The following is a 27,620-nucleotide window of genomic DNA, read 5'->3' as shown; positions in this document are numbered from 1 at the left end:
CATAGAGAGAGAAAACCATGAGATAGAGAGAAACAGAGAGACAGAGGGAGAGAGAGAGCATAGAGAGAGAAAACCATGAGAGAGAGAGAAACAGAAAGACGGAGGGAGAGAGAGAGCATAGAGAGAGAAAACCATGAGAGAGAAACAGAGAGACAGAGGGAGAGAGAGAGCATAGAGAGAGAAAACCATGAGAGAGATGGGAGAAAGGAGAGACAGAGGGAGAGAGAGAGAGCACAGAGAGAGAAAACCATGAGAGAGATGGGAGAGAAGAGAGTAGATAAAGAGTTAGAGAAGACAAACATAGAAGAGAAAGAAGCCACTCAGATTGTTAATTTCCTGTTTCCTGTTCTGGGTTCACAATGGCAATTCAACAATGTTCAGCTGGCTACCTCAGTAGAGTTTAGAGTCAGACTCATTATCACAGTGTTTTTATACCTCAGTAGAGTTTAGATCAGACTCATTATCACAGTGTTTTTATACCTCAGTAGAGTTTAGATCAGACTCATTATCACAGTGTTTTTATACCTCGGTAGAGTTCAGACTCAGACTCATTATCACAGTGTTTTTATACCTCAGTAGAGTTCAGACTCAGACTCATTATCACAGTGTTTTATACCTCAGTAGAGTTCAGACTCAGACTCATTATCACAGTGTTTTTATACCTCAGTAGAGTTCAGACTCAGACTCATTATCACAGTGTTTTTATACCTCAGTAGAGTTCAGACTCAGACTCATTATCACAGTGTTTTATACCTCAGTAGAGTTTAGATCAGACTCATTATCACAGTGTTTTATACCTCAGTAGAGTTTAGATCAGACTCATTATCACAGTGTTTTTATACCTCAGTAGAGTTTAGATCAGACTCATTATCACAGTGTTTTTATACCTCAGTAGAGTTTAGATCAGACTCATTATCACAGTGTTTTATACCTCAGTAGAGTTTAGATCAGACTCATTATCAGTGGTTTTATACCTCAGTAGAGTTTAGATCAGACTCATTATCACAGTGTTTTTATACCTCAGTAGAGTTTAGATCAGACTCATTATCACAGTGTTTTTATACCTCAGTAGAGTTTAGATCAGACTCATTATCACAGTGTTTTTATACCTCAGTAGAGTTTAGATCAGACTCATTATCACAGTGTTTTTATACCTCAGTAGAGTTTAGAGTCAGACTCATTATCAGTGTTTTTATACCTCAGTAGAGTTTAGAGTCAGACTCAGACTCATTATCACAGTGTTTTATACCTCAGTAGAGTTTAGATCAGACTCATTATCACAGTGATTTTATACCTCAGTAGAGTTCAGAGTTCAGATTATCACAGTTTTTTTTTCAAGGCCCTCTACTATTTTCTATGTTTACCAATGACCTGACACTGGCATTAAACAAAGCCTGTGGGTCCATGTATGCTGATGATTCAACCATATACCCATCAGCAACCACAGCTAATTGTTACGGTTTTCTACTATCTCCTCCTCCTCTGACGAAGAGGTGTAGCAAGGATCGGACCAAAATGCAGCGTGGTAATTTTGATACATGTTTAATGAACGAATAAACACGAACAAAACAAAAACAAGAACCGGACCGTAAAAACCTAAACAGCCTAATCTGGTGATAACAAACACAGAGACAGGAACAATCACCCACAAAACACTAAAAGAATATGGCTGTCTAAATATGGTTCCCAATCAGAGACAACGATAATCACCTGCCTCTGATTGAGAACCAATTCAGACAGCCATAGACTATGCTAGAAAACCCCACTAAGCCACAATCCCAAAACCTACGAAAAACCCCAATACAAAACACATCACATTATAAACCCATGTCACACCCTGGCCTGACTGAAATAGTAAAGAAAACACAAAATACTAAGACCAGGGCGTGACACTAATGAAGTCACTGAAACCCTTAACAAAGAGCTGAAGTCTGTTTTGGAATGGGTGGCCAGTAATAAACTGGTCCTGAACATCTCTAAAACTAAGAGCGTTTTATTTGGTACAAATCATTCCCTAAGTTCTAGACCTCAGCTGAATCTGGGAATGAATGGTGTGGCTGTTGAACAAGTTGGGGAGACTAAATTACTTGGTGTTACCTTAGTTCGTTAACTGTCATCAAAACATATACACTCAATGACTGTAAAGATGGGGAGATGTTTATTTGTAATAAAGAGATGCTCTGCTTTTTTTGACACCAAACTCCACAAAGCAAATCCTGCCGGCTCTAGTTTGGTCTAATCTTGATTATTGTCCAGTCATGTGGTCGAGTGCTGCAAAGAAAGACCTAGTTAAGCTGCAGTTGGCCCAGAACAGAGCAGCACGCCTTGCTCTTCATTGTAATCAGAGGGCTGATATAAATACTATGCTGCCAGTCTCTCTTGGCTAAGAGTTGAGGAGAGACTGACTGCATCACTTCTTCTTTTTATAAGAAGCAATGTGTTGAAAATCCCGAATTGTTTGCATAGTCAACTTACACACAGCTCTGACACACACACTTACCCCACCAGACATGCCACCAGGGGTCTTTTCATAGTCAACTTACACACAGCTCTGACACACACACTTACCCCACCAGACATGCCACCAGGGGTCTTTTCATAGTCAACTTACACACAGCTCTGACACACACACTTACCCCACCAGACATGCCACCAGTGGTCTTTTCATAGTCAACTTACACACAGCTCTGACACACACACTTACCCCACCAGACATGCCACCAGGGGTCTTTTCATAGTCAACTTACACACAGCTCTGACACACACACTTATCCCACCAGACATGCCACCAGGGGTCTTTTCATAGTCAACTTACACACAGCTCTGACACACACACTTATCCCACCAGACATGCCACCAGGGGTCTTTTCATAGTCAACTTACACACAGCTCTGACACACACACTTACCCCACCAGACATGCCACCAGTGGTCTTTTCATAGTCAACTTACACACAGCTCTGACACACACACTTACCCCACCAGACATGCCACCAGGGGTCTTTTCATAGTCAACTTACACACAGCTCTGACACACACACTTATCCCACCAGACATGCCACCAGGGGTCTTTTCATAGTCAACTTACACACAGCTCTGACACACACACTTATCCCACCAGACATGCCACCAGGGGTATTTTCATAGTCAACTTACACACAGCTCTGACACACACACTTACCCCACCAGACATGCCACCAGGGGTCTTTTCATAGTCAACTTACACACAGCTCTGACACACACACTTATCCCACCAGACATGCCACCAGGGGTCTTTTCATAGTCAACTTACACACAGCTCTGACACACACACTTACCCCACCAGACATGCCACCAGGGGTCTTTTCATAGTCCCCAAAACCAGAACAAATTCAAGATAGCATACAGTATTATATAGAGACCTAATTGTATGGAACTTCCTTCCATCTCATAATGCTCAAATAAACAGCAAACCTGGTTTCAAAAAACAGATTAACCAACACCTAGTGGCACAACGCCTCTCCCCTATTTGACCTAGACAGTTGGTGTGTATGTACTGATATCTAGACAGTTGGTGTGTATGTACTGATATCTAGACAGTTGGTGTGTATGTACTGATATCTAGACAGTTGGTGTGTATGTACTGATATCTAGACAGTTGGTGTGTATGTACTGATATCTAGACAGTTGGTGTGTATGTACTGATATCTAGACAGTTGGTGTGTAGGTACTGATATCTAGACAGTTGGTGTGTATGTACTGATATCTAGACAGTTGGTGTGTATGTACTGATATCTAGACAGTTGGTGTGTATGTACTGATATCTAGACAGTTGGTGTGTATGTACTGATATCTAGACAGTTGGTGTGTATGTACTGATATCTAGACAGTTGGTGTGTATGTACTGATATCTAGACAGTTGGTGTGTATGTACTGATATCTAGACAGTTGGTGTGTATGTACTGATATCTAGACAGTTGGTGTGTATGTACTGATATCTAGACAGTTGGTGTGTATGTACTGATATCTAGACAGTTGGTGTGTATGTACTGATATCTAGACAGTTGGTGTGTATGTACTGATATCTAGACAGTTGGTGTGTATGTACTGATATCTAGACAGTTGGTGTGTATGTACTGATATCTAGACAGTTGGTGTGTATGTACTGATATCTAGACAGTTGGTGTGTATGTACTGATATCTAGGACAGTTGGGTGTGTATGTACTGATATCTAGACAGTTGGTGTGTATGTACTGATATCTAGACAGTTGGTGTGTATGTACTGATATCTAGACAGTTGGTGTGTATGTACTGATATCTAGACAGTTGGTGTGTATGTACTGATATCTAGACAGTTGGTGTGTATGTACTGATATCTAGACAGTTGGTGTGTATGTACTGATATCTAGACAGTTGGTGTGTATGTACTGATATCTAGACAGTTGGTGTGTATGTACTGATATCTAGACAGTTGGTGTGTATGTACTGATATCTAGACAGTTGGTGTGTATGTACTGATATCTAGACAGTTGGTGTGTATGTACTGATATCTAGACAGTTGGTGTGTAGGTACTGATATCTAGACAGTTGGTGTGTAGGTACTGATATCTAGACAGTTGGTGTGTATGTACTGATATCTAGACAGTTGGTGTGTATGTACTGATATCTAGACAGTTGGTGTGTATGTACTGATATCTAGACAGTTGGTGTGTATGTACTGATATCTAGACAGTTGGTGTGTATGTACTGATATCTAGACAGTTGGTGTGTATGTACTGATATCTAGACAGTTGGTGTGTATGTACTGATATCTAGACAGTTGGTGTGTATGTACTGATATCTAGACAGTTGGTGTGTATGTACTGATATCTAGACAGTTGGTGTGTATGTACTGATATCTAGACAGTTGGTGTGTAGGTACTGATATCTAGACAGTTGGTGTGTATGTACTGATATCTAGACAGTTGGTGTGTATGTACTGATATCTAGACAGTTGGTGTGTATGTACTGATATCTAGACAGTTGGTGTGTAGGTACTGATATCTAGACAGTTGGTGTGTATGTACTGATATCTAGACAGTTGGTGTGTAGGTACTGATATCTAGACAGTTGGTGTGTATGTACTGATATCTAGACAGTTGGTGTGTATGTACTGATATCTAGACAGTTGGTGTGTATGTACTGATATCTAGACAGTTGGTGTGTATGTACTGATATCTAGACAGTTGGTGTGTATGTACTGATATCTAGACAGTTGGTGTGTATGTACTGATATCTAGACAGTTGGTGTGTATGTACTGATATTCTAGACAGTTGGTGTGTATGTACTGATATCTAGACAGTTGGTGTGTATGTACTGATATCTAGACAGTTGGTGTGTATGTACTGATATCTAGACAGTTGGTGTGTATGTACTGATATCTAGACAGTTGGTGTGTATGTACTGATATCTAGACAGTTGGTGTGTATGTACTGATATCTAGACAGTTGGTGTGTATGTACTGATATCTAGACAGTTGGTGTGTATGTACTGATATCTAGACAGTTGGTGTGTATGTACTGATATCTAGACAGTTGGTGTGTATGTACTGATATCTAGACAGTTGGTGTGTATGTACTGATATCTAGACAGTTGGTGTGTATGTACTGATATCTAGACAGTTGGTGTGTATGTACTGATATCTAGACAGTTGGTGTGTATGTACTGATATCTAGACAGTTGGTGTGTATGTACTGATATCTAGACAGTTGGTGTGTATGTACTGATATCTAGACAGTTGGTGTGTATGTACTGATATCTAGACAGTTGGTGTGTATGTACTGATATCTAGACAGTTGGTGTGTATGTACTGATATCTAGACAGTTGGTGTGTATGTACTGATATCTAGACAGTTGGTGTGTATGTACTGATATCTAGACAGTTGGTGTGTATGTACTGATATCTAGACAGTTGGTGTGTATGTACTGATATCTAGACAGTTGGTGTGTATGTACTGATATCTAGACAGTTGGTGTGTAGGTACTGATATCTAGACAGTTGGTGTGTAGGTACTGATATCTAGACAGTTGGTGTGTATGTACTGATATCTAGACAGTTGGTGTGTATGTTCTGTGTTTCATGTTGTGTGTTCTGTGTTCTATGTTTCATGTTGTGTGTTGTGTGTTGTGTGTTCTGTGTTTCATGTTCTGTGTTCTGTGTTCTATGTTTCATGTTGTGTGTTGTGTGTTCTGTGTTCTGTGTTTCATGTTGTGTGTTCTGTGTTCTGTGTTTCATGTTGTGTGTTCTGTGTTCTATGTTTCATGTTGTGTGTTCTGTGTTCTATGTTTCATGTTGTGTGTTGTGTGTTGTGTGTTCTGTGTTTCATGTTGTGTGTTCTGTGTTCTATGTTTCATGTTGTGTGTTGTGTGTTCTGTGTTCTGTGTTTCATGTTCTGTGTTCTGTGTTCTGTGTGGACGCCAGGAAGAGTAGCTGCTGTTTTGGCAACAGCTAATGTGGATCCTAATAAGATACCAAAATACCAAAATACCTCAGTAGAGTTTAGAGTCTGACCCATCAACACACAGCACACACACACACAGTTGCTCAGGAACACACGCACATGTACACCCACGAACGCAGGCACACACACACACACACACACACACACACACACTTTATGATACTGTCAAGAGGTTTTCTTTAATTTGAAACTTTTTTTTTTAAAACCTTTGTTGTTGTTGTAATGAGTTATTTTACAGTCGTGTTTCCCCCCCCCCATTGTATTTTTAATAACTTGTAGAAAATACACGTTATGAAGCATTATGACCACCCTGTGTCACTTCACTTGGGGTGGCGTTGGTAAATTCACTTGGGCTCTCTACTGCGACTTCAGAGAACTCTCATTTGACTGTACCAGAGCGTCGAATAACGGATGCATTTACGAACGCTCAACACCCGTTGAATATGGCCGGTGTCAATAAACGTTAGGGGGGAAAAAAGGGGTATTTAAATTGTTGCCAGCAGCACAGTTACAGTCACCAACGCTCTGGATGACATGACAACAGCCTAACCAGCTCTACTAGGGGGAGTAAAATGGTCAGAGTGAGTTGTTCTCTCATTTGTGTCTGGAAGAAGATTGCAAGCTAGCCAACGTTAGCCAGTTAGCTTGGGTTCTTGACTGCTGTTGTTAGGTCAGAACGGTCGTATCAGCCCTACTCCTCAGCCAGAGCGTCCAGACTTTACGAACAGATAATCTGACAACGCTCTGAATTGAGGAGCGCTCAGAGAGCGCACTCTGAGCACACTCTGAGCACACTCTGAGCACACTCTTATCTGGTGTCATAACCAGCCATACAATAACTACTGTTGTAGGTTATGACACTCTTATGTAGGTGTCATAACCAGCCATACAATAACTACTGTTGTAGGTTATGACACTCTTATGTAGGTGTCATAACCAGCCATACAATATCTACTGTTGTAGGTTATGACACTCTTATGTAGGTGTCATAACCAGCCATACAATTACTACTGTTGTAGGTTATGACACTCTTATGTAGGTGTCGTAACCTGCCATACAATTACTACTGTTGTAGGTTATGACACTCTTATGTAGGTGGTCATAACCAGCAATACAATAACTACTGTTGTAGGTTATGACACTCTTATGTAGGTGGTCATAACCAGCCATACAATAACTACTGTTGTAGGTTATGACACTCTTATGTAGGTGGTCATAACCAGCCATACAATAACTACTGTTGTAGGTTATGACACTCTTATGTAGGTGGTCATAACCAGCCATACAATAACTACTGTTGTAGGTTATGACACTCTTATGTAGGTGGTCATAACCAGCCATACAATAACTACTGTTGTAGGTTATGTAGGTTTTTACACTCTTATGTAGGTGGTCATAACCAGCCATAAAATAACTACTGTTGTAGGTTATGACACTCTTATGTAGGTGGTCATAACCAGCCATAAAATAACTACTGTTGTAGGTTATGACACTCGCAAACAAAAATGTTTCCCAAACACTCTGTTAAACATCTGTTTTGAATGAATAGTCGAAGATTTCTGCAGAAAGAATGACATGACACCTTGAGTGGCAGCGTAGCCTAGTGGTTAGAGCGTTGGACTAGTAACCAAAAGGTTGCAAGTTCGAATCCCCGAGCTGACAAGGTACAAATCTGTCATTCTGCCCCTGAACAGGCAGTTAACCCACTGTTCCTAGGCCGTCATTGAAAATAAGAATTTGTTCTTAACTGACTTGCCTAGTTAAAAAAAGATAAATAAAAAAATGAAGAGGAGGGAGAGAGATGAAGGGGGGGAGAGATGAAGGGGGGAGAGAGATGAAGAGGGGGAGAGAGAGATAGGGGGAGACTTTTCCAAGTTTTACTTTTGATAATTTACTACAAGGGTAAAAATATGTTTTACATTGTTGTTTTTTCTCCAATCTATATATTTCCCCATTGTTAGGTTGTTCTCTACACTAAATTCAGATGGGCAGCATTTATTTGGGCAGCATGTATTTGAATTGACCAGATGGGTAGTATTTCTGAAATATATATTTTAACTACTGCTGAGTATGTTGTATTACACTGGTCTGAACAACACTCCAATGTCTTTTAACTACTGCTGAGTATGTTGTATTACACTGGTCTGAACAACACTCCAATGTCTTTTAACTACTGCTGAGTATGTTGTATTACACTGGTCTGAACAACACTCCAATGTCTTTTAACTACTGCTGAGTATGTTGTATTACACTGGTCTGAACAACACTCCAATGTCTTTTAACTACTGCTGAGTATGTTGTATTACACTGGTCTGAACAACACTCCAATGTATTTTAACTACTGCTGAGTATGTTGTATTACACTGGTCTGAACAACACTCCAATGTCTTTTAACTACTGCTGAGTATGTTGTATTACACTGGTCTGAACAACACTCCAATGTCTTTTAACTACTGCTGAGTATGTTGTATTACACTGGTCTGAACAACACTCCAATGTCTTTTAACTACTGCTGAGTATGTTGTATTAGACTGGTCTGAACAACACTCCAATGTCTTTTAACTACTGCTGAGTATGTTGTATTACACTGGTCTGAACAACACTCCAATGTCTTTTAACTACTGCTGAGTATGTTGTATTACACTGGTCTGAACAACACTCCAATGTCTTTTAACTACTGCTGAGTATGTTGTATTACACTGGTCTGAACAACACTCCAATGTCTTTTAACTACTGCTGAGTATGTTGTATTACACTGGTCTGAACAACACTCCAATGTCTTTTAACTACTGCTGAGTATGTTGTATTACACTGGTCTGAACAACACTCCAATGTCTTTTAACTACTGCTGAGTATGTTGTATTACACTGGTCTGAACAACACTCCAATGTCTTTTAACTACTGCTGAGTATGTTGTATTACACTGGTCTGAACAACACTCCAATGTCTTTTAACTACTGCTGAGTATGTTGTATTACACTGGTCTGAACAACACTCCAATGTCTTTTAACTACTGCTGAGTATGTTGTATTACACTGGTCTGAACAACACTCCAATGTCTTTTAACTACTGCTGAGTATGTTGTATTACACTGGTCTGAACAACACTCCAATGTCTTTTAACTACTGCTGAGTATGTTGTATTACACTGGTCTGAACAACACTCCAATGTCTTTTAACTACTGCTGAGTATGTTGTATTACACTGGTCTGAACAACACTCCAATGTCTTTTAACTACTGCTGAGTATGTTGTATTACACTGGTCTGAACAACACTCCAATGTCTTTTAACTACTGCTGAGTATGTTGTATTACACTGGTCTGAACAACACTCCAATGTCTTTTAACTACTGCTGAGTATGTTGTATTACACTGGTCTGAACAACACTCCAATGTCTTTTAACTACTGCTGAGTATGTTGTATTACACTGGTCTGAACAACACTCCAATGTATTTTAACTACTGCTGAGTATGTTGTATTACACTGGTCTGAACAACACTCCAATGTCTTTTAACTACTGCTGAGTATGTTGTATTACACTGGTCTGAACAACACTCCAATGTCTTTTAACTACTGCTGAGTATGTTGTATTACACTGGTCTGAACAACACTCCAATGTCTTTTAACTACTGCTGAGTATGTTGTATTAGACTGGTCTGAACAACACTCCAATGTCTTTTAACTACTGCTGAGTATGTTGTATTACACTGGTCTGAACAACACTCCAATGTCTTTTAACTACTGCTGAGTATGTTGTATTACACTGGTCTGAACAACACTCCAATGTCTTTTAACTACTGCTGAGTATGTTGTATTACACTGGTCTGAACAACACTCCAATGTCTTTTAACTACTGCTGAGTATGTTGTATTACACTGGTCTGAACAACACTCCAATGTCTTTTAACTACTGCTGAGTATGTTGTATTACACTGGTCTGAACAACACTCCAATGTCTTTTAACTACTGCTGAGTATGTTGTATTACACTGGTCTGAACAACACTCCAATGTCTTTTAACTACTGCTGAGTATGTTGTATTACACTGGTCTGAACAACACTCCAATGTCTTTTAACTACTGCTGAGTATGTTGTATTACACTGGTCTGAACAACACTCCAATGTCTTTTAACTACTGCTGAGTATGTTGTATTACACTGGTCTGAACAACACTCCAATGTCTTTTAACTACTGCTGAGTATGTTGTATTACACTGGTCTGAACAACACTCCAATGTCTTTTAACTACTGCTGAGTATGTTGTATTACACTGGTCTGAACAACACTCCAATGTCTTTTAACTACTGCTGAGTATGTTGTATTACACTGGTCTGAACAACACTCCAATGTCTTTTAACTACTGCTGAGTATGTTGTATTACACTGGTCTGAACAACACTCCAATGTCTTTTAACTACTGCTGAGTATGTTGTATTACACTGGTCTGAACAACACTCCAATGTCTTTTAACTACTGCTGAGTATGTTGTATTACACTGGTCTGAACAACACTCCAATGTCTTTTAACTACTGCTGAGTATGTTGTATTACACTGGTCTGAACAACAATCCAATGTCTTTTAACTACTGCTGAGTATGTTGTATTACACTGGTCTGAACAACACTCCAATGTCTTTTAACTACTGCTGAGTATGTTGTATTACACTGGTCTGAACAACACTCCAATGTCTTTTAATTACTGCTGAGTATGTTGTATTACACTGGTCTGAACAACACTCCAATGTCTTTTAACTACTGCTGAGTATGTTGTATTACACTGGTCTGAACAACACTCCAATGTCTTTTAACTACTGCTGAGTATGTTGTATTACACTGGTCTGAACAACACTCCAATGTCTTTTATAACAAGATATTTTCAGAAGCTGTCATTTTGATTTTCAAAATCATTTTCTATACCATTTCTTTAAAGCTGTTAACATCTTCGTGGTCCCCTTTCACCCTACATTGGTAACAAAAGTCTGATGGCACTATGGTGTGATAAGAGCGGCTGCTACATTAACCAAATACGAAGGTGTGTTTTAAAAATGAAGAATTGCAAAGCATGCTGAGTATTATTGTAATTTGGCCCCGCCCCCAAAACTACGGTGTAGGACACGTATCTGTAACCATGACTGAGAATGTTGTTGTTGTTTGTCCTACTACTTGCAAATGTATTTTAAACTACAAAATACATATATATATTTTTGTTTTGTTTGATACATTGATTTTATTTATTTAATTGCTCATCCCTGACTACACAAACCCGAACGAACACGTTAATATTTCACAGTCTGATTTTAAGATGATCCGTTGCCTTAAACAGTGCAAGTGGAAGAGCTCCGGTATAATGGTCTTGATTGGCAGTGAAATAAGTGTGCGTCTAATTGGCACCAGGAGAGAGTTTGTCACGCGGGTAATCAGTCGTGATTCAGGAGGTACCGTACGGTAACACGACACTAGATCTGCAATCTATTTCATGTCGGAGGGGCGTGCATGTTTAAGGTGACCGCGTTTAAACTACTCAATGCAAGATATACGGATGATTTTGCGGGACAATGTAGCCTACATGAATAAAATAACTAAATGTGGCAGTTGGCAAGAAAGCGAGGCATGCGTTTTTCTTATATAAAATGTTTTCTAAGAATCAATCATTCTTACTAAGAAATGTTATCTTTAGTAAGAAAACCTCTATCTTCTGACGACTTTGTTTCTCTTGTTAATCAACTTCAGAGAATGTATGGTTGCCGTAGAAACATTAAAACCACAATAAAACAAGGCACTAGTCAGGAAATCTTTAATTTCTACGTGTTTTTCTAACTATAAAAGCAGTGTTTATATCAAAATATTGAAGCCACCTTAACCCAACACCGTCAGTAGGTTTACATCACTTGGCGTAATGACTAACTGTGTTATGGGTTGACTGTTGTTGTACCTTCAGTTTTTCGCTATAGAGTAGCAGCAACTAATGTGTATTTTCTCCCTCATATCTTCCTCAACGTACTGGTCATGTTGTCTTTCCTCGAGACACGTCGATCTAACCTATTGTTCTCTCCTGTCTTATTTCCTATTTTATTTTCCGTTTTTCTCTTTCCATCTCCTCCTCTTCATCCTCCTCTTTCCATCTCCTCCTCTTCATCCTCCTCTTTTCCCTCTTCTTTGCTTTTGTTGGTGGCTCCTGCAGTGACGGCACAGAAAAGCACATTGAGAGGTGAGTTGGTGGGTTGTCTCCTCCTCCGCTCTAGCTGTTCTACAAGTCTTCAATACTAGTTACTATAGTTACTAATATACGTTAGCTGTTCTAAGTCTTCAATACTAGTTACTATAGTTCCTAATATACGTTAGCTGTTCTACAAGTCTTCAATACTAGTTACTATAGTTACTAATATACGTTAGCTGTTCTACAAGTCTTCTATACTAGTTACTATAGTTACTAATATACGTTAGTTGTTCTACAAGTCTTCTATACTAGTTACTATAGTTACTAATATACAATAGTTGTTCTAGAAGTCTTTTATACTAGTTACTATAGTTACTAATATACGTTAGCTGTTCTACAAGTCTTCAATACTAGTTACTATAGTTACTAATATACGTTAGTTGTTCTACAAGTCTTCTATACTAGTTACTATAGTTCCTAATATACGTTAGCTGTTCTACAAGTCTTCAATACTAGTTACTATAGTTACTAATATACGTTAGCTGTTCTACAAGTCTTCTATACTAGTTACTATAGTTCCTAATATACGTTAGTTGTTCTACAAGTCTTCAATACTAGTTACTATAGTTACTAATATACGTTAGCTGTTCTACAAGTCTTCTATACTAGTTACTAATATACGTTAGTTGTTCTACAAGTCTTCAATACTAGTTACTATAGTTACTAATATACGTTAGCTGTTCTACAAGTCTTCTATACTAGTTACTATAGTTACTAATATACGTTAGTTGTTCTATAAGTCTTCAATACTAGGTACTATAGTTACTAATATACGTTAGTTGTTCTACAAGTCTTCTATACTAGTTACTATAGTTCCTAATATACAATAGCTGTTCTACAAGTCTTCTATACTAGTTACTATAGTTACTAATATACAATAGTTGTTCTACAAGTCTTCAATACTAGTTACTATAGTTACTAATATACGTTAGCTGTTCTACAAGTCTTCTATACTAGTTACTATAGTTACTAATATACGTTAGTTGTTCTACAAGTCTTCAATACTAGTTACTATAGTTACTAATATACGTTAGCTGTTCTACAAGTCTTCTATACTAGTTACTAATATACGTTAGTTGTTCTACAAGTCTTCAATACTAGTTACTATAGTTACTAATATACGTTAGCTGTTCTACAAGTCTTCTATACTAGTTACTATAGTTACTAATATACGTTAGTTGTTCTACAAGTCTTCAATACTAGTTACTATAGTTACTAATATACGTTAGCTGTTCTACAAGTCTTCTATACTAGTTACTATAGTTCCTAATATACGTTAGTTGTTCTACAAGTCTTCAATACTAGTTACTATAGTTACTAATATACGTTAGCTGTTCTACAAGTCTTCTATACTAGTTACTAATATACGTTAGTTGTTCTACAAGTCTTCAATACTAGTTACTATAGTTACTAATATACGTTAGCTGTTCTACAAGTCTTCTATACTAGTTACTATAGTTACTAATATACGTTAGTTGTTCTACAAGTCTTCAATACTAGGTACTATAGTTACTAATATACGTTAGTTGTTCTACAAGTCTTCAATACTAGGTACTATAGTTACTAATATACGTTAGCTGTTCTAGAAGTCTTCTATACTAGTTACTATAGTTACTAATATACGTTAGCTGTTCTAGAAGTCTTCTATACTAGTTGTTATTTGTATTTTTTGCCCTGCAGATGTTGCGTTGTTAGTTATATTCTCTAGTCTGTGTTGTGAGTAATCAGTGGTTATGTTGTTTTGTAGGTAGATGGTGTTGTATTATATTGTCACTGACGTATATTACCTCCCTTGTGGGGTGAAACATTGGCTTTCTTGGAGAAATATCTGAGACACACACACACACAAACACACACACACACACACACACAAACAATGAGAGCGAGAGAGGGATAACCCACACATTGATGTAGTGCTGTTGCTGGAAAATGTTTTAATCTATAAAAAATTAAAAAATAATTAGGCAAGTCAGTTAAGAACAAATTCTAATTACAATGACTGCCTACCCCCTGGCCAAACCCTAACCCGGATGATGACGCTGGACCAATTGTGCATCGCCCTATGGGACTCTCGATCACGGCCGTTCGTGATTACAGCCTGGAATCGAACCAGGGTATGTAGTGACGCCACTAGCACTGAGATGCAGTGCCTTTAGACCGCTGCGCCACTCCGGAGCCTCCAATGGAGCCTGTATCAGTTCTCTGATCAGCATAAATCCAGACAGGCCTTTTCCTCCAATCAGAGAGGAGAACACAAACACAAACAAACAAACAAACAAACAAAGTCGTTAAACAATTGAGTGAGTGGAGAGGACTTGTACTTGTCTCAGTGATCTACAGACTGTCTATTCTCCTATTAAGGAAGGAATGGATTTCCTATAGTGACGTATGAGAGTGATGATAGCAGGACCACGGTGTGTCAGTGGTGTGTGTGCAGTTTTGTGTGATTCCTAAAGCAGTGAGAAACAAGATGGTGACTATTTATAGCTCATATGACGCTTTTGACAGATCTAACATGTGACATCACTAACAGGAAGGAGAGGCAGTCCGTAAATGAGCCTGAAGAAATGTCATATTAAATTTAAAAAATGTATATGTATGTATTTGTCACATGCACAGAATACAACAGGTGTAGTAGACCTTACAGTGAAATGCTTACGCCCCTAACCAACAATGACCGCAGAGAGAAGACCTTATAGTGAAATGCTTACGCCCCTAACCAACAATGACCGCAGAGAGAAGACCTTAGTGACATGCTTACGCCCCTAACCAACAATGACCGCAGAGAGAAGACCTTAGTGACATGCTTACGCCCCTAACCAACAATGACCGCAGAGAGAAGACCTTAGTGACATGCTTACGCCCCTAACCAACAATGACCGCAGAGAGAAGACCTTACAGTGAAATGCTTATGCCCCTAACCAACAATGACCGCAGAGAGAAGACCTTACAGTGAAATGCTTATGCCCCTAACCAACAATGACCGCAGAGAGAAGACCTTAGTGACATGCTTACGCCCCTAACCAACAATGACCGCAGAGAGAAGACCTTAGTGACATGCTTACGCCCCTAACCAACAATGACCGCAGAGAGAAGACCTTACGCCCCTAACCAACAATGCGTTAGCTGTTCTAGAAGTCTTCTATACTAGTTACTATAGTTACTAATATACGTTAGCTGTTCTAGAAGTCTTCTATACTAGTTACTATAGTTACTAATATACGTTAGCTGTTCTAGAAGTCTTCTATACTAGTTGTTATTTGTATTTTTTGCCCTGCAGATGTTGCGTTGTTAGTTATATTCTCTAGTCTGTGTTGTGAGTAATCAGTGGTTATGTTGTTTTGTAGGTAGATGGTGTTGTATTATATTGTCACTGACGTATATTACCTCCCTTGTGGGGTGAAACATTGGCTTTCTTGGAGAAATATCTGAGACACACACACACACAAACACACACACACACACAAACAATGAGAGCGAGAGAGGGATAACCCACACATTGATGTAGTGCTGTTGCTGGAAAATGTTTTAATCTATAAAAAATTAAAAAATAATTAGGCAAGTCAGTTAAGAACAAATTCAAATTCTAACCAACAATGACCGCAGAGAGAAGACCTTAGTGACATGCTTACGCCCCTAAACAACAATGACCGCAGAGAGAAGACCTTACAGTGAAATGCTTACGCCCCTAACCAACAATGATCGCAGAGAGAAGACCTTAGTGACATGCTTACGCCCCTAACCAACAATGACCGCAGAGAGAAGACCTTAGTGACATGCTTACGCCCCTAACCAACAATGACCGCAGAGAGAAGACCTTAGTGACATGCTTACGTCCCTAACCAACAATGACCGCAGAGAGAAGACCATACGCCCCTAACCAACAATGACCGCAGAGAGAAGACCTTAGTGACATGCTTACGTCCCTAACCAACAATGACCGCAGAGAGAAGACCTTAGTGACATGCTTACGCCCCTAACCAACAATGACCGCAGAGAGAAGACCTTAGTGACATGCTTACGCCCCTAACCAACAATGACCGCAGAGAGAAGTCTATTTGACCAACAACGAACAACTAGGCAACTCAGTTAAGAACAAATTATTATTTACAATGACAGCCTACCCGGGCCAAACACGGACGACGCTGGGCCAATTGTGTGCTGCCCAATGAGACTCCCAATCACAGCCGAATGTGCTACAGCCTGGATTCGATCCAAGAGACTGTAGTGACGCCTCTTGCACTGAGATGCAGTGCCTTAGACCACTGCGCCACTCGGGAGCCCAAATGTACTGGGCCGTATGCTCTACCCTCTGTAGTGCCTTGCGGTCGGAGGCCGGGCAGTTGCCATACCAGGCAGTGATATAACCAGTCAGGATGCTCTCGATGGTGCAGCTGTAAAACCTTTTGAGGATCTCAGGACCCATGCCAAACCTTTTCAGTCTCCTGAGAGGTAATATGTTTTGTCGTGCCCTCTTCACAACTGTCTTGGTGTGCTTGGACCATGTTAGTTTGTTGGTGATGTGGACACCAGGGAACTTGAAGCTCTCAACCTGCTCCACTGCATCCCTGTCGATGAGAAGGGGGTTCGTGCTCGGTCCTCTTTTTCCTGTAGTCCACAATCATCTCCTTTGTCTTGATCACGTTGAGGGAGAGGTTGTTGTCCTGGCACCACACGACCAGGTCTATGACCTCCTTCCTATAGGCTCTCGTCGTTGTCAGTGACAACAGTGTGTCATCAGTGACCCTGTTGTGTCATCGGCAAACTTAATGATGGTGTTGGAGTCATGCCTGACCATACAGTCATGTGTGAACAGGGAGTACAGGAGGGGACTGAGCACATACCTCTGAGGGGTCCCCTTGTTGAGGATCAGAGTGGCGGATGTGTTGTTACCCACCCTTACCACCTGGGGGTGGCCAGTCAGGAAGTCCAGGAGGGGAGTGTTTAGTTCCAGAGTCCGTAGCTTAGTGATGAGCTTTGAGTGCATTGTGGTGTTGAACGCTGAGCTGTAGTCAATGAATAGCATTCTCACATAGGTGTTCCTTTTGTCCAGGTGTGAAAGGGCAGTTTGGAGTGTAATAGAGATTGCATCATCTGTGGATCTGTTGGGACAGTATGCAAATTGGAGTGGGTCTAGGGTCTCTGGGATAATGGTGTTGATGTGAGCCATGACCAGCCTTTCAAAACACTTCATGGCTACAGACGTGAGTGCTACGGGTCGGTAGTCATTTAGGCAGGTTACCTTAGTGTTCTTGGGCACAGGGACTATGGTGGTCTGCTTGAAACATTTTGTTATTACAGACTCAGACAGAGAGAGGATGAAAATGTCAGTGAAGAGAAGACACTTGCCAGTTGGTCAGCGCATGCTCGGAGTACACGTCCTGGTAATCCGTCTGTCCCTGTGGCCTTGTGAATGTTGACCTGTTTAAAGGTCTCACATCGGCTACGGTGAGCTTGATCACACACTCTGTTGGAACAGCTGGTGCTCTCATGCATGTTTCAGTGTTATTTGCCTCGACGCGAGCATAGAGGTATTTTAGCTCGTCTGGTAGGCTCGTGTCTCTGGGCAGCTCGTGGCTGTGCTTCCCTTTGTATTCTGTAATAGTTTGAAAGCACTGCTACATCCGACGCGCGTCAGAGCCGGTGTAGTACGATTCGATCTTAGTCCTGCACTCTTTGCCTGTTTGATGGTTCGTCGGAGGGCATAGCGGGATTTCTTATAAGCTTCCGGGTTAGAGTCCCGCTCCTTGAAAGCGGCAGCTCTATCCTTTTTCTCAGTGTGCATGTTGCCTGTAATCCATGGCTTCTGGTTGGGGTATGTACGTACGTTCACTGTGGGGATGACGTCATCGTTGCACTTATTGATGAAGCCAGTGACTGATGTGGTGTTCTACTCAATGCCATCGGAAGAATCCCGGAACATATTCCAGTCTATGCTAGCAAAACAGTCCTGTAGCTTAGCATTTGCTTCATCTGACCACTTGTTTATTAACCAAGTCACTGGTGCTTCCTGCTTTAGTTGTTGCTTGTAAGCAAGAATTATGCTCAGATTTGCCAAAAGGAGGGCGAGGGAGAGCTTTGTACGCGTCTCTGTGTGTGGAGTAAAGGTGGTCTAGAGTTTCTCTCCCCTCTGGTTGCACATTTAACATGCTGGTAGAAATTAGGTAAAACAGATTAAAGTTTCCCTGCATTGAAGTAACCGGACACTAGGAGCACCACCTCTGGGTGAGCGTTTTCCTGTTTGCTTTTGGCCGTATACAGATCATTGAGTGCAGTCTTAGTGTCAGCATCGGTTTGTGGTGATAAACAGACAGCTACGAAGAATATAGATGAAAACTGTCTTGGTAGATAGTGTGGTCTACAGTACAACCCCACATCATAGTATACCCCACACAACTAGAGACTTTTATCAGCATCATAGTATACCCCACACACCTAGGATCAGTATCCTAGTTTATGCTTCAAAATACACTTTACACTATTCAAATCAAATCAAATCAAATGTATTTATATAGCCCTTCGTACATCAGCTGATATCTCAAAGTGCTGAACAGAAACCCAGCCTAAAACCCCAAACAGCAAGCAATGCAGGTGTAGAAGCACGGTGGCTAGGAAAAACTCCCTAGAAAGGCCAAATCCTAGGAAGAAACCTAGAGAGGAACCAGGCTATGTGGGGTGGCCAGTCCTCTTCTGGCTGTGCCGGGTGGAGATTATAACAGAACATGGCCAAGATGTTCAAATGTTCATAAATGACCAGCATGGTCGTATAATAAGAAGGCAGAACAGTTGAAATTCACACAGGACACCGAATAGGACAGGAGAAGTACTCCAGATATAACAAACTGACCCTAGCCCCCCGACACATAATCTACTGCAGCATAAATACTGGAGGCTGAGACAGGAGGGGTCAGGAGACACTGTGGACCCATCCGAGGACACCCCCGGACAGGGCCAAACAGGAAGGATATAACCCCACCCACTTTGCCAAAGCACAGCCCCCACACCACTAGAGGGATAACTTCAACCACCAACTTACCATCCTGAGACAGGGCCGAGTATAGCCCACAAAGATCTCCGTCATGGCAGAACCCAAGGGGGGGCGCCAACCCAGACAGGATGACCACATCAGTGAATCAACCCACTCAGGTGACGCACCCCTTCCAGGGACGGCATGAGAGAGCCCCAGTAAGCCAGTGACTCAGCCCCTGTAATAGGGTTAGAGGCAGAGAATCCCAGTGGAAAGAGGGGAACCGGCCAGGCAGAGACAGCAAGGGTGGTTCGTTGCTCCAGAGCCTTTCCGTTCACCTTCCCACTCCTGGGCCAGACTACACTCAATCATATGACCCACTGAAGAGATGAGTCTTCAGTAAAGACTTAAAGGTTGAGACTGAGTTTGCGTCTCTGACATGGGTAGGCAGACCGTTCCATAAAAATGGAGCTCTGTAGGAGAAAGACCTGCCTCCAGCTGTTTGCTTAGAAATTCTAGGGACAATTAGGAGGCCTGCGTCTTGTGACCGTAGCGTACGTGTAGGTATGTACGGCAGGACCAAATCAGAGAGATAGGTAGGAGCAAGCCCATGTAATGGTTTGTAGGTTAGCAGTAAAACCTTGAAATCAGCCCTTGCTTTGACAGGAAGCCAGTGTAGAGAGGCTAGCACTGGAGTAATATGATCAAATTTTTTGGTTCTAGTCAGGCTTCTAGCAGCCGTATTTAGCACCAACTGAAGTTTATTTAGTGCTTTATCCGGGTAGCCGGAAAGTAGAGCATTGCAGTAGTCTAATCTAGAAGTGACAAAAGAATGGATGAATTTTTCTGCATCATTTTTGGACAGAAAGTTTCAGATTTTTGCAATGTTACGTAGATGGAAAAAAGCTGTCCTTGAAATGGTCTTGATATGTTCTTCAAAAGAGAGATCAGGGTCCAGAGTAACGCCGAGGTCCTTCACAGTTTTATTTGAGACGACTGGGGCTGTTTGTATATAGCTCCATGGCTAAGTGTTAAAGTCGGGGTGGAGATCCCCTTAACTCTTTGACGTGTTGGTGTTCTATCTAGCTGTACAAGTCTGTTTAATAATGCAATGCAATTAGTCTGGTAAATACACACCTAATAGACCAACAGAACATCCGTCCCAAATGGCATCCTATTCTCTTTATAGTGCACTATTTTCAACCATTGTCCTGTAAGCCCCTTAATAGGGCCCTCAGGACTAACAGAGAATGTTTCTCAAATGGCACCCTGTTTCCTATATAGTGCACTACTTTAGACCAGAGCCCTATGGCACCCTATTCCCTATATAGTGCACTACTTTAGACAAGAGCTACAGCATATATAATTATTATATAAGTGCACTATATAGGGAATAGGGTGCCATAGGGTTCTGGTCTAAAGTAGTGCACTATATAGGGAATAGGGTGCCATAGGACTCTGGTCTAAAGCAGTGCACTATATAGGGAATAGGGTGCCATATGGCTCTGGTCTAAAGTAGTGCACTATATAGGGAATAGGGTGCCATATGGCTCTGGTCTAAAGTAGTGCACTATATAGGGAATAGGGTTGAATGTTTTTGTATAATGATTTTATTGTATCAGGATCCTCATTAGTAAGACATTAGTGTTACTAATCGTACAGGGGTCTGACACATAATGAAAAATACCTTACAGACAAAAGGCTTACATACAATTACATACATTTAAAAACATTCATATGTCAATCAGTTACAGATACATGTCAGTACATACACAACATATCAGTACAACATATCAGTACAACATATCAGTACAACATATCAGCACAACATATCAGTACAACATATCAGTACAACATATCAGTACAACATATCAGCACAACATATCAGTACAACATATCAGTACATACACACAACATATCAGTACAACATATCAGTACAACATATCAGTACAACATATCAGTACAACATATCAGTACAACATATCAGCACAACATATCAGTACAACATATCAGTACATACACACAACATATCAGTACAACATATCAGTACAACATATCAGTACAACATATCAGCACAACATATCAGTACAACATATCAGTACAACATATCAGTACAACATATCAGCACAACATATCAGTACAACATATCAGTACATACACACAACATATCAGTACAACATATCAGTACAACATATCAGTACAACATATCAGTACAACATATCAGTACAACATATCAGTACAACATATCAGTACATACACACTACATATCAGTACAACATATCAGTACAACATATCAGTACATACACACAACATATCAGTACAACATATCAGTACAACATATCAGTACAACATATCAGTACATACACACAACATATCAGTACAAAATATCAGTACAACATATCAGTACAACATATCAGTACATACACACAACATATCAGTACAGCATATCAGTACAACATATCAGTACAACATATCAGTACAACATATCAGTACATACACACAACATATCAGTACAACATATCAGTACAACATATCAGTACATACACACAACATATCAGTACAACATATCAGTACAACATATCAGTACAACATATCAGTACATACACACAACATATCAGTACAACATATCAGTACAACATATCAGTACAACATATCAGTACAACATATCAGTACATACACACAACATATCAGTACAACATATCAGTACAACATATCAGTACAACATATCAGTACAACATATCAGTACAACATATCAGTACATACACACAACATATCAGTACAACATATCAGTACAACATATCAGTACAACATATCAGTACAACATATCAGTACATACACACAACATATCAGCCCCAACTGATCGTGCTTCTACACCTGCATTGCTTGCTGTTTGGGGTTTTAGGCTGGGTTTCTGTACAGCACTTTGAGATATCAGCTGATGTACGAAGGGCTATATAAATACATTTGATTTGATTTGATATCAGTACATACACACAACATATCGGTACATACACACAACATATCAGTACATACGCACAACATGTCAGTACATACGCACAACATGAGGACACGGCTTGATAATATAACAGGACCCATTCAACTATTTCTGCTTCCAATAGATATTGACCCCATTCCATCAGTAGAGGATACCTGGTTACTCTTTAAAAGTGCTTTCCTCACCATCTTAAATAAGCATGCCCCATTCAAAAAATGTAGAACCAGGAACAGATATAGCCCTTGGTTCACTCCAGACCTGACTGCCCTTGACCAGCACAAAAACATCCTGTGGCGTACTGCATTAGCATCGAATATCCCCCGCAATATGCAACTTTTCACGGAAGTTAGGAACCAATACACACAGGCAGTTAGGAAAGCAAAGGCTAGCTTTTTCAAACAGAAATGTGCATCCTGTAGCACAAACTCCAAAAAGTTCTGGGACACTGTAAAGTCCACAGAGAATAAGAGCACCTCCTCCCAGCTGCCCACTGCACTGTGGCTAGGAAACACTGTCCTATAATTTCAATAAGCATTTTTCTACGGCTGGCCATGCTTTCCACCTGGCTACCCCTACACCGGTCAACAGCTCTGCACCCCCACAGCAACTTGCCCAAGCCTCCCCCATTTCTCCTATACCGAAATCCAGATAGCTGATGTTCTGAAAGAGCTGCAAAATCTGGACCCCTACAAATCAGCTGGGCTTGACAATCTGCACCCTCTCTTTCTAAAATCATCCGCCGCAATTGTTGCAACCCTTATTACTAGCCTGTTCAACCTCTCTTTTGTATTGTCTGAGATCCCCAAACATTAGAAAGCTGCTGCGGTCATCCCCCTCTTCAAAGGGGGAGACAATCTAGACCCAAACTGCTACAGACCTATATCTATCCTACCCTGCTTTTCTAAGGTTTTCGATAGCCAAGTTAACAAACAGATCGCCGACCATTTCAAATCCCACCGTACCTTCTCCGCTAAGCAATCTGGTTTCTGAGCTGGTCATGGGTGCACCTCAGCCACGCTCAAGGTCCTAAACGATATCATAACCGCCATCGATAAGAGACTATACTGTGCAGCCGTATTCATTGACCTGGCGAAGGCTTTCGACTCTGTCCATCACCACATTCTTATCGGCAGACTCAACAGCTTTGGTTTCTCAAATGACTGCCTCGCCTGGTTCACCAACTACTTCTCAGACAGAGTTCAGTGTGTCAAATCGGAGGGCCTGTAGTCTGGACCTCTGGCAGTCTCTATGGGGGTGTCACAGGGTTCAATTGCCAGGCCGACTCTTTTCTCTGTATACATCAATGATGTCGCTCTTGCTGCTGGTGATTCTCTAATCCACCTCAATGCAAACGACACCATTCTGTGTACTTCTGGCCCTTCTTTGGAGACTGTGTTAACTAACCTCCAGACGAACCTAAATGCCATACAACTCTCCTTTCATGGCCTCCAACTGCTCTTAAATTCAAGTAAAACTAAATGCATGCTCTTCAACCGATCGCTGCCCGCACCTTCCCGCCCGTCCAGCATCACTACTCTGGACGGTTCTGACTTAGAATACGTGGACAACTACAAATACCTAGGTGTCTGGTTAGACTGTAAACTCTCCTTCCAGACTCACATTAAGCATCTCCAATCCAAAATTAAATCTAGAATCGGCTTCCTATTTCACAACAAAGCATCCGTCGCTCATGCTGCCAAACATGCCCTTGTAAAACTGACTATCCTACCGATCCTTGACTTCAGCGATGTCATTTATAAAATAGCCTCCAATTTCAATATCGTGAGATTTTAAAGTATTCGTCAGTGTGAAGACGACAGCATAAAGACAACCGTATACCATGACAGTATACCATGACAGCGTACAGATGACAGCATACCATGTCAGTATACCATGACAGCGTACAGATGACAGCGTAAAGACGACAGCATAAAGACGACAGCGTAAAGACGACAGCGTAAAGACATACACAGAAGGCAATGACATCCCCGCTGCCCAGACCCACCTTCTCACGCCCTCGTCTCCAGCACCCACGTCACTCTGCACCATTTTGTTTCTCTCCACCTGTCAGACAGGACCAGAGGAGCTCCACAGCCTAGTTTGAGGAGAGGAATAGTCTACCACCTGTTAGACAGGACCAGAGGAGATCCACAGCCTAGTTTGAGGAGAGGAATAGTCTACCACATGTCAGACAGGACCAGAGGAGCTCCACAGCCTAGTTTGAGGAGAGGAATAGTCTACCACCTGTCAGACAGCACTAGAGTAGCTCCACAGCCTAGTTTGAGGAGAGGAATAGTCTACCACCTGTCAGACAGCACTAGAGTAGCTCCACAGCCTAGTTTGAGGAGAGGAATAGTCTACCACCTGTCAGACAGCACTAGAGTAGCTCCACAGCCTAGTTTGAGGAGAGGAATAGTCTACCACCTGTCAGACAGCACTAGAGTAGCTCCACAGCCTAGTTTGAGGAGAGGAATGGTCTACCACATGTCAGACAGCACTAGAGTAGCTCCACAGCCTAGTTTGAGGAGAGGAATAGTCTACCACCTGTCAGACAGCACTGGAGTAGCTCCACAGCCTAGTTTGAGGAGAGGAATAGTCTACCACCTGTCAGACAGCACTAGAGTAGCTCCACAGCCTAGTTTGAGGAGAGGAATAGTCTACCACCTGTCAGACAGCACTAGAGTAGCTCCACAGCCTAGTTTGAGGAGAGGAAGTCTACCACCTGTCAGACAGCACTAGAGTAGCTCCACAGCCTAGTTTGAGGAGAGGAATAGTCTACCACCTGTCAGACAGCACTAGAGTAGCTCCACAGCCTAGTTTGAGGAGAGGAAGTCTACCACCTGTCAGACAGCACTAGAGGCTGCTGGCTCTCTGCAAGGTTTTGTATTTCTTATTTCTTATTTATTTGTACTTTCTTACTATCATATGAACATCCTATTCTGACGCAGATATTAGATTACTAGATTAATCTAGATAATAGATTAGTAATCTAGATTACTCTGTAAATCCAAAAGATTTCAAATATACATTTTGTGATACGAAACAGTTAAGTTGCATGAATTTGAAAATATCTACATTGGGTCAGTCCGAAAGGGCTTTCTACCCCCCCCTTCTTCCTATAACCGTTTCATTTAGGTTTTCCATTCCTTTAGTTCTCCATGTGTACCAATGTATCATTCAAATTCTGAAAAGCTATCCCAAGATTTGTTCAATATGGTTCTGTTTTTTATTTTTTATTTTTAGGGGAGGGCATTTTTGGTTCTTGTAGAATCCCTCTTATTATCTTTCATATTAGCATAGTGTTCTCAACTATGAAGTTGGAAATGTTCTTAGCTGTATCTTTGGAAAATAGACAAGCGAAAAGATTCTCGGGGTGAGCAGGCACATCTTCAATATGTACCCATTGTTCCTCGTTAGTGCGTTTTTAATAATATATCGCAAGTAAAAGCCTTGAGTGGCGTGGAGACGATACTGGAATATTATAGCCACCCTCCAAACTTATTCTATGAGTTTTATCAAGTTTATTATTTGAATAAAGAATGTCTTCGTGAAGTAATTGGGAATAAAACCTTTGGCAGCTGTTTCTGAAGAGGTGTATTCTGGGAAGATTATTCCATTTCATTTGATCTGCTTTCATATTGTTGAGTAATGGAATAAAGTTGTGTGTGTGTGTGTGTGTGTGTGTGTGTGTGTTTGTTGTTTGTAGTAACTTATTAAGCATCCTAAGTATTTAGTCGTTTTTGTGGTCCACTTAAATGACTGCTGTCATTTAAGGGGGGGGGGGGGGGTTCATAAGGTAATGTAGTAATGTAGTATGTGTGTGTATTTTTTCATTCTGATATTTAAATAAAAAGTCTATTGAATGTATTATTTCAGCTGGAAAGTTGAAAGCTTCCCGTTATTTTAATAGAGATATAAGACCGTCTCAAGGCTTTGTTCATCATCAACAGACCTTATTGATAAATCTAGAACTTGTTTTGTAGCATATTGTATTAAACTAAAACATGTTATTGTATTTGTTTGTAATTGTCTATTTTTAATAAACCCCATTTGGTAAGTCTGGTAAGACTTTTACCAATCTATTGCTAGTTATTATTTTATTATCACAGTTTAGTAAACTTATGGGTCTGTACTCAGCAATGTACTCTCCAGGTTTCCCTGGTTTTAATATCAAGTATGAAGTCCATGTGAACTACATGAAGTACATATTAAGACATTCTTCTTCCTGGGTCATCTCTGTTTCTAGTGATTCTTCTTCCTGGGTCATCTCTGTTTCTAGTGATTCTTCTTCCTGGGTCATCTCTGTTTCTAGTGATTCTTCTTCTTTGGTCATCTCTGTTTCTAGTGATTCTTCTTCTTTGGTGATCTCTGTTTCTAGTGATTCTTCTTCCTGGGTCATCTCTGTTTCTAGTGATTCTTCTTCCTGGGTCATCTCTGTTTCTAGTGATTCTTCTTCCTGGGTCATCACTGTTTCTAGTGATTATTCTTCCTGGGTCATCTCTGTTTCTAGTGATTCTTCTTCCTGGGTCATCTCTGTTTCTAGTGATTCTTCTTCATGGGTCATCTCTGTTTCTAGTGATTCTTCTTCATGGGTCATCTCTGTTTCTAGTGATTCTTCTTCTTTGGTGATCTCTGTTTCTAGTGATTCTTCTTCTTTGGTGATCTCTGTTTCTAGTGATTCTTCTTCTTTGGTGATCTCTGTTTCTAGTGATTCTTCTTCTTTGGTCATCTCTGTTTCTAGTGATTCTTCTTCTTTGGTCATCTCTGTTTCTAGTGATTCTTCTTCTTTGGTCATCTCTGTTTCTAGTGATTCTTCTTCTTTGGTCATCTCTGTTTCTAGTGATTCTTCTTCTTTGGTCATCTCTGTTTCTAGTGATTCTTCTTCTTTGGTCATCTCTGTTTCTAGTGATACTTCTTCTTTGGTCATCTCTGTTTCTAGTGATTCTTCTTCCTGGGTCATCTCTGTT

At 40.6% G+C, this 27,620-nt stretch overlaps 1 protein-coding gene across 3 annotated transcripts in view; it reads left to right on the top strand.

Moving 5' to 3' along the window:
• cadm2a (cell adhesion molecule 2a) overlaps window positions 1–27,620 on the top strand; it is a 633,311-nt gene that overhangs the window by 326,590 nt on the left and 279,101 nt on the right. For 2 of the 3 annotated variants that reach the window (XM_031808833.1, XM_031808831.1), the window contains exon 2: window positions 12,656–12,682. The exons of the other annotated variant lie outside the window; for it this stretch is intronic. In XM_031808833.1, the coding sequence (XP_031664693.1) occupies window positions 12,656–12,682 (27 nt within the window). The remainder of the gene's footprint in view (window positions 1–12,655; window positions 12,683–27,620) is intronic. 3 annotated transcript variants of the gene reach the window in all.

The sequence above is a fragment of the Oncorhynchus kisutch genome, linkage group LG29 (assembly GCF_002021735.2).
Source record: "Oncorhynchus kisutch isolate 150728-3 linkage group LG29, Okis_V2, whole genome shotgun sequence".
NCBI classification, from domain to species: Eukaryota; Metazoa; Chordata; class Actinopteri; order Salmoniformes; family Salmonidae; genus Oncorhynchus; species Oncorhynchus kisutch.
This window is presented reverse-complemented; position numbering and strand designations above follow the sequence as displayed.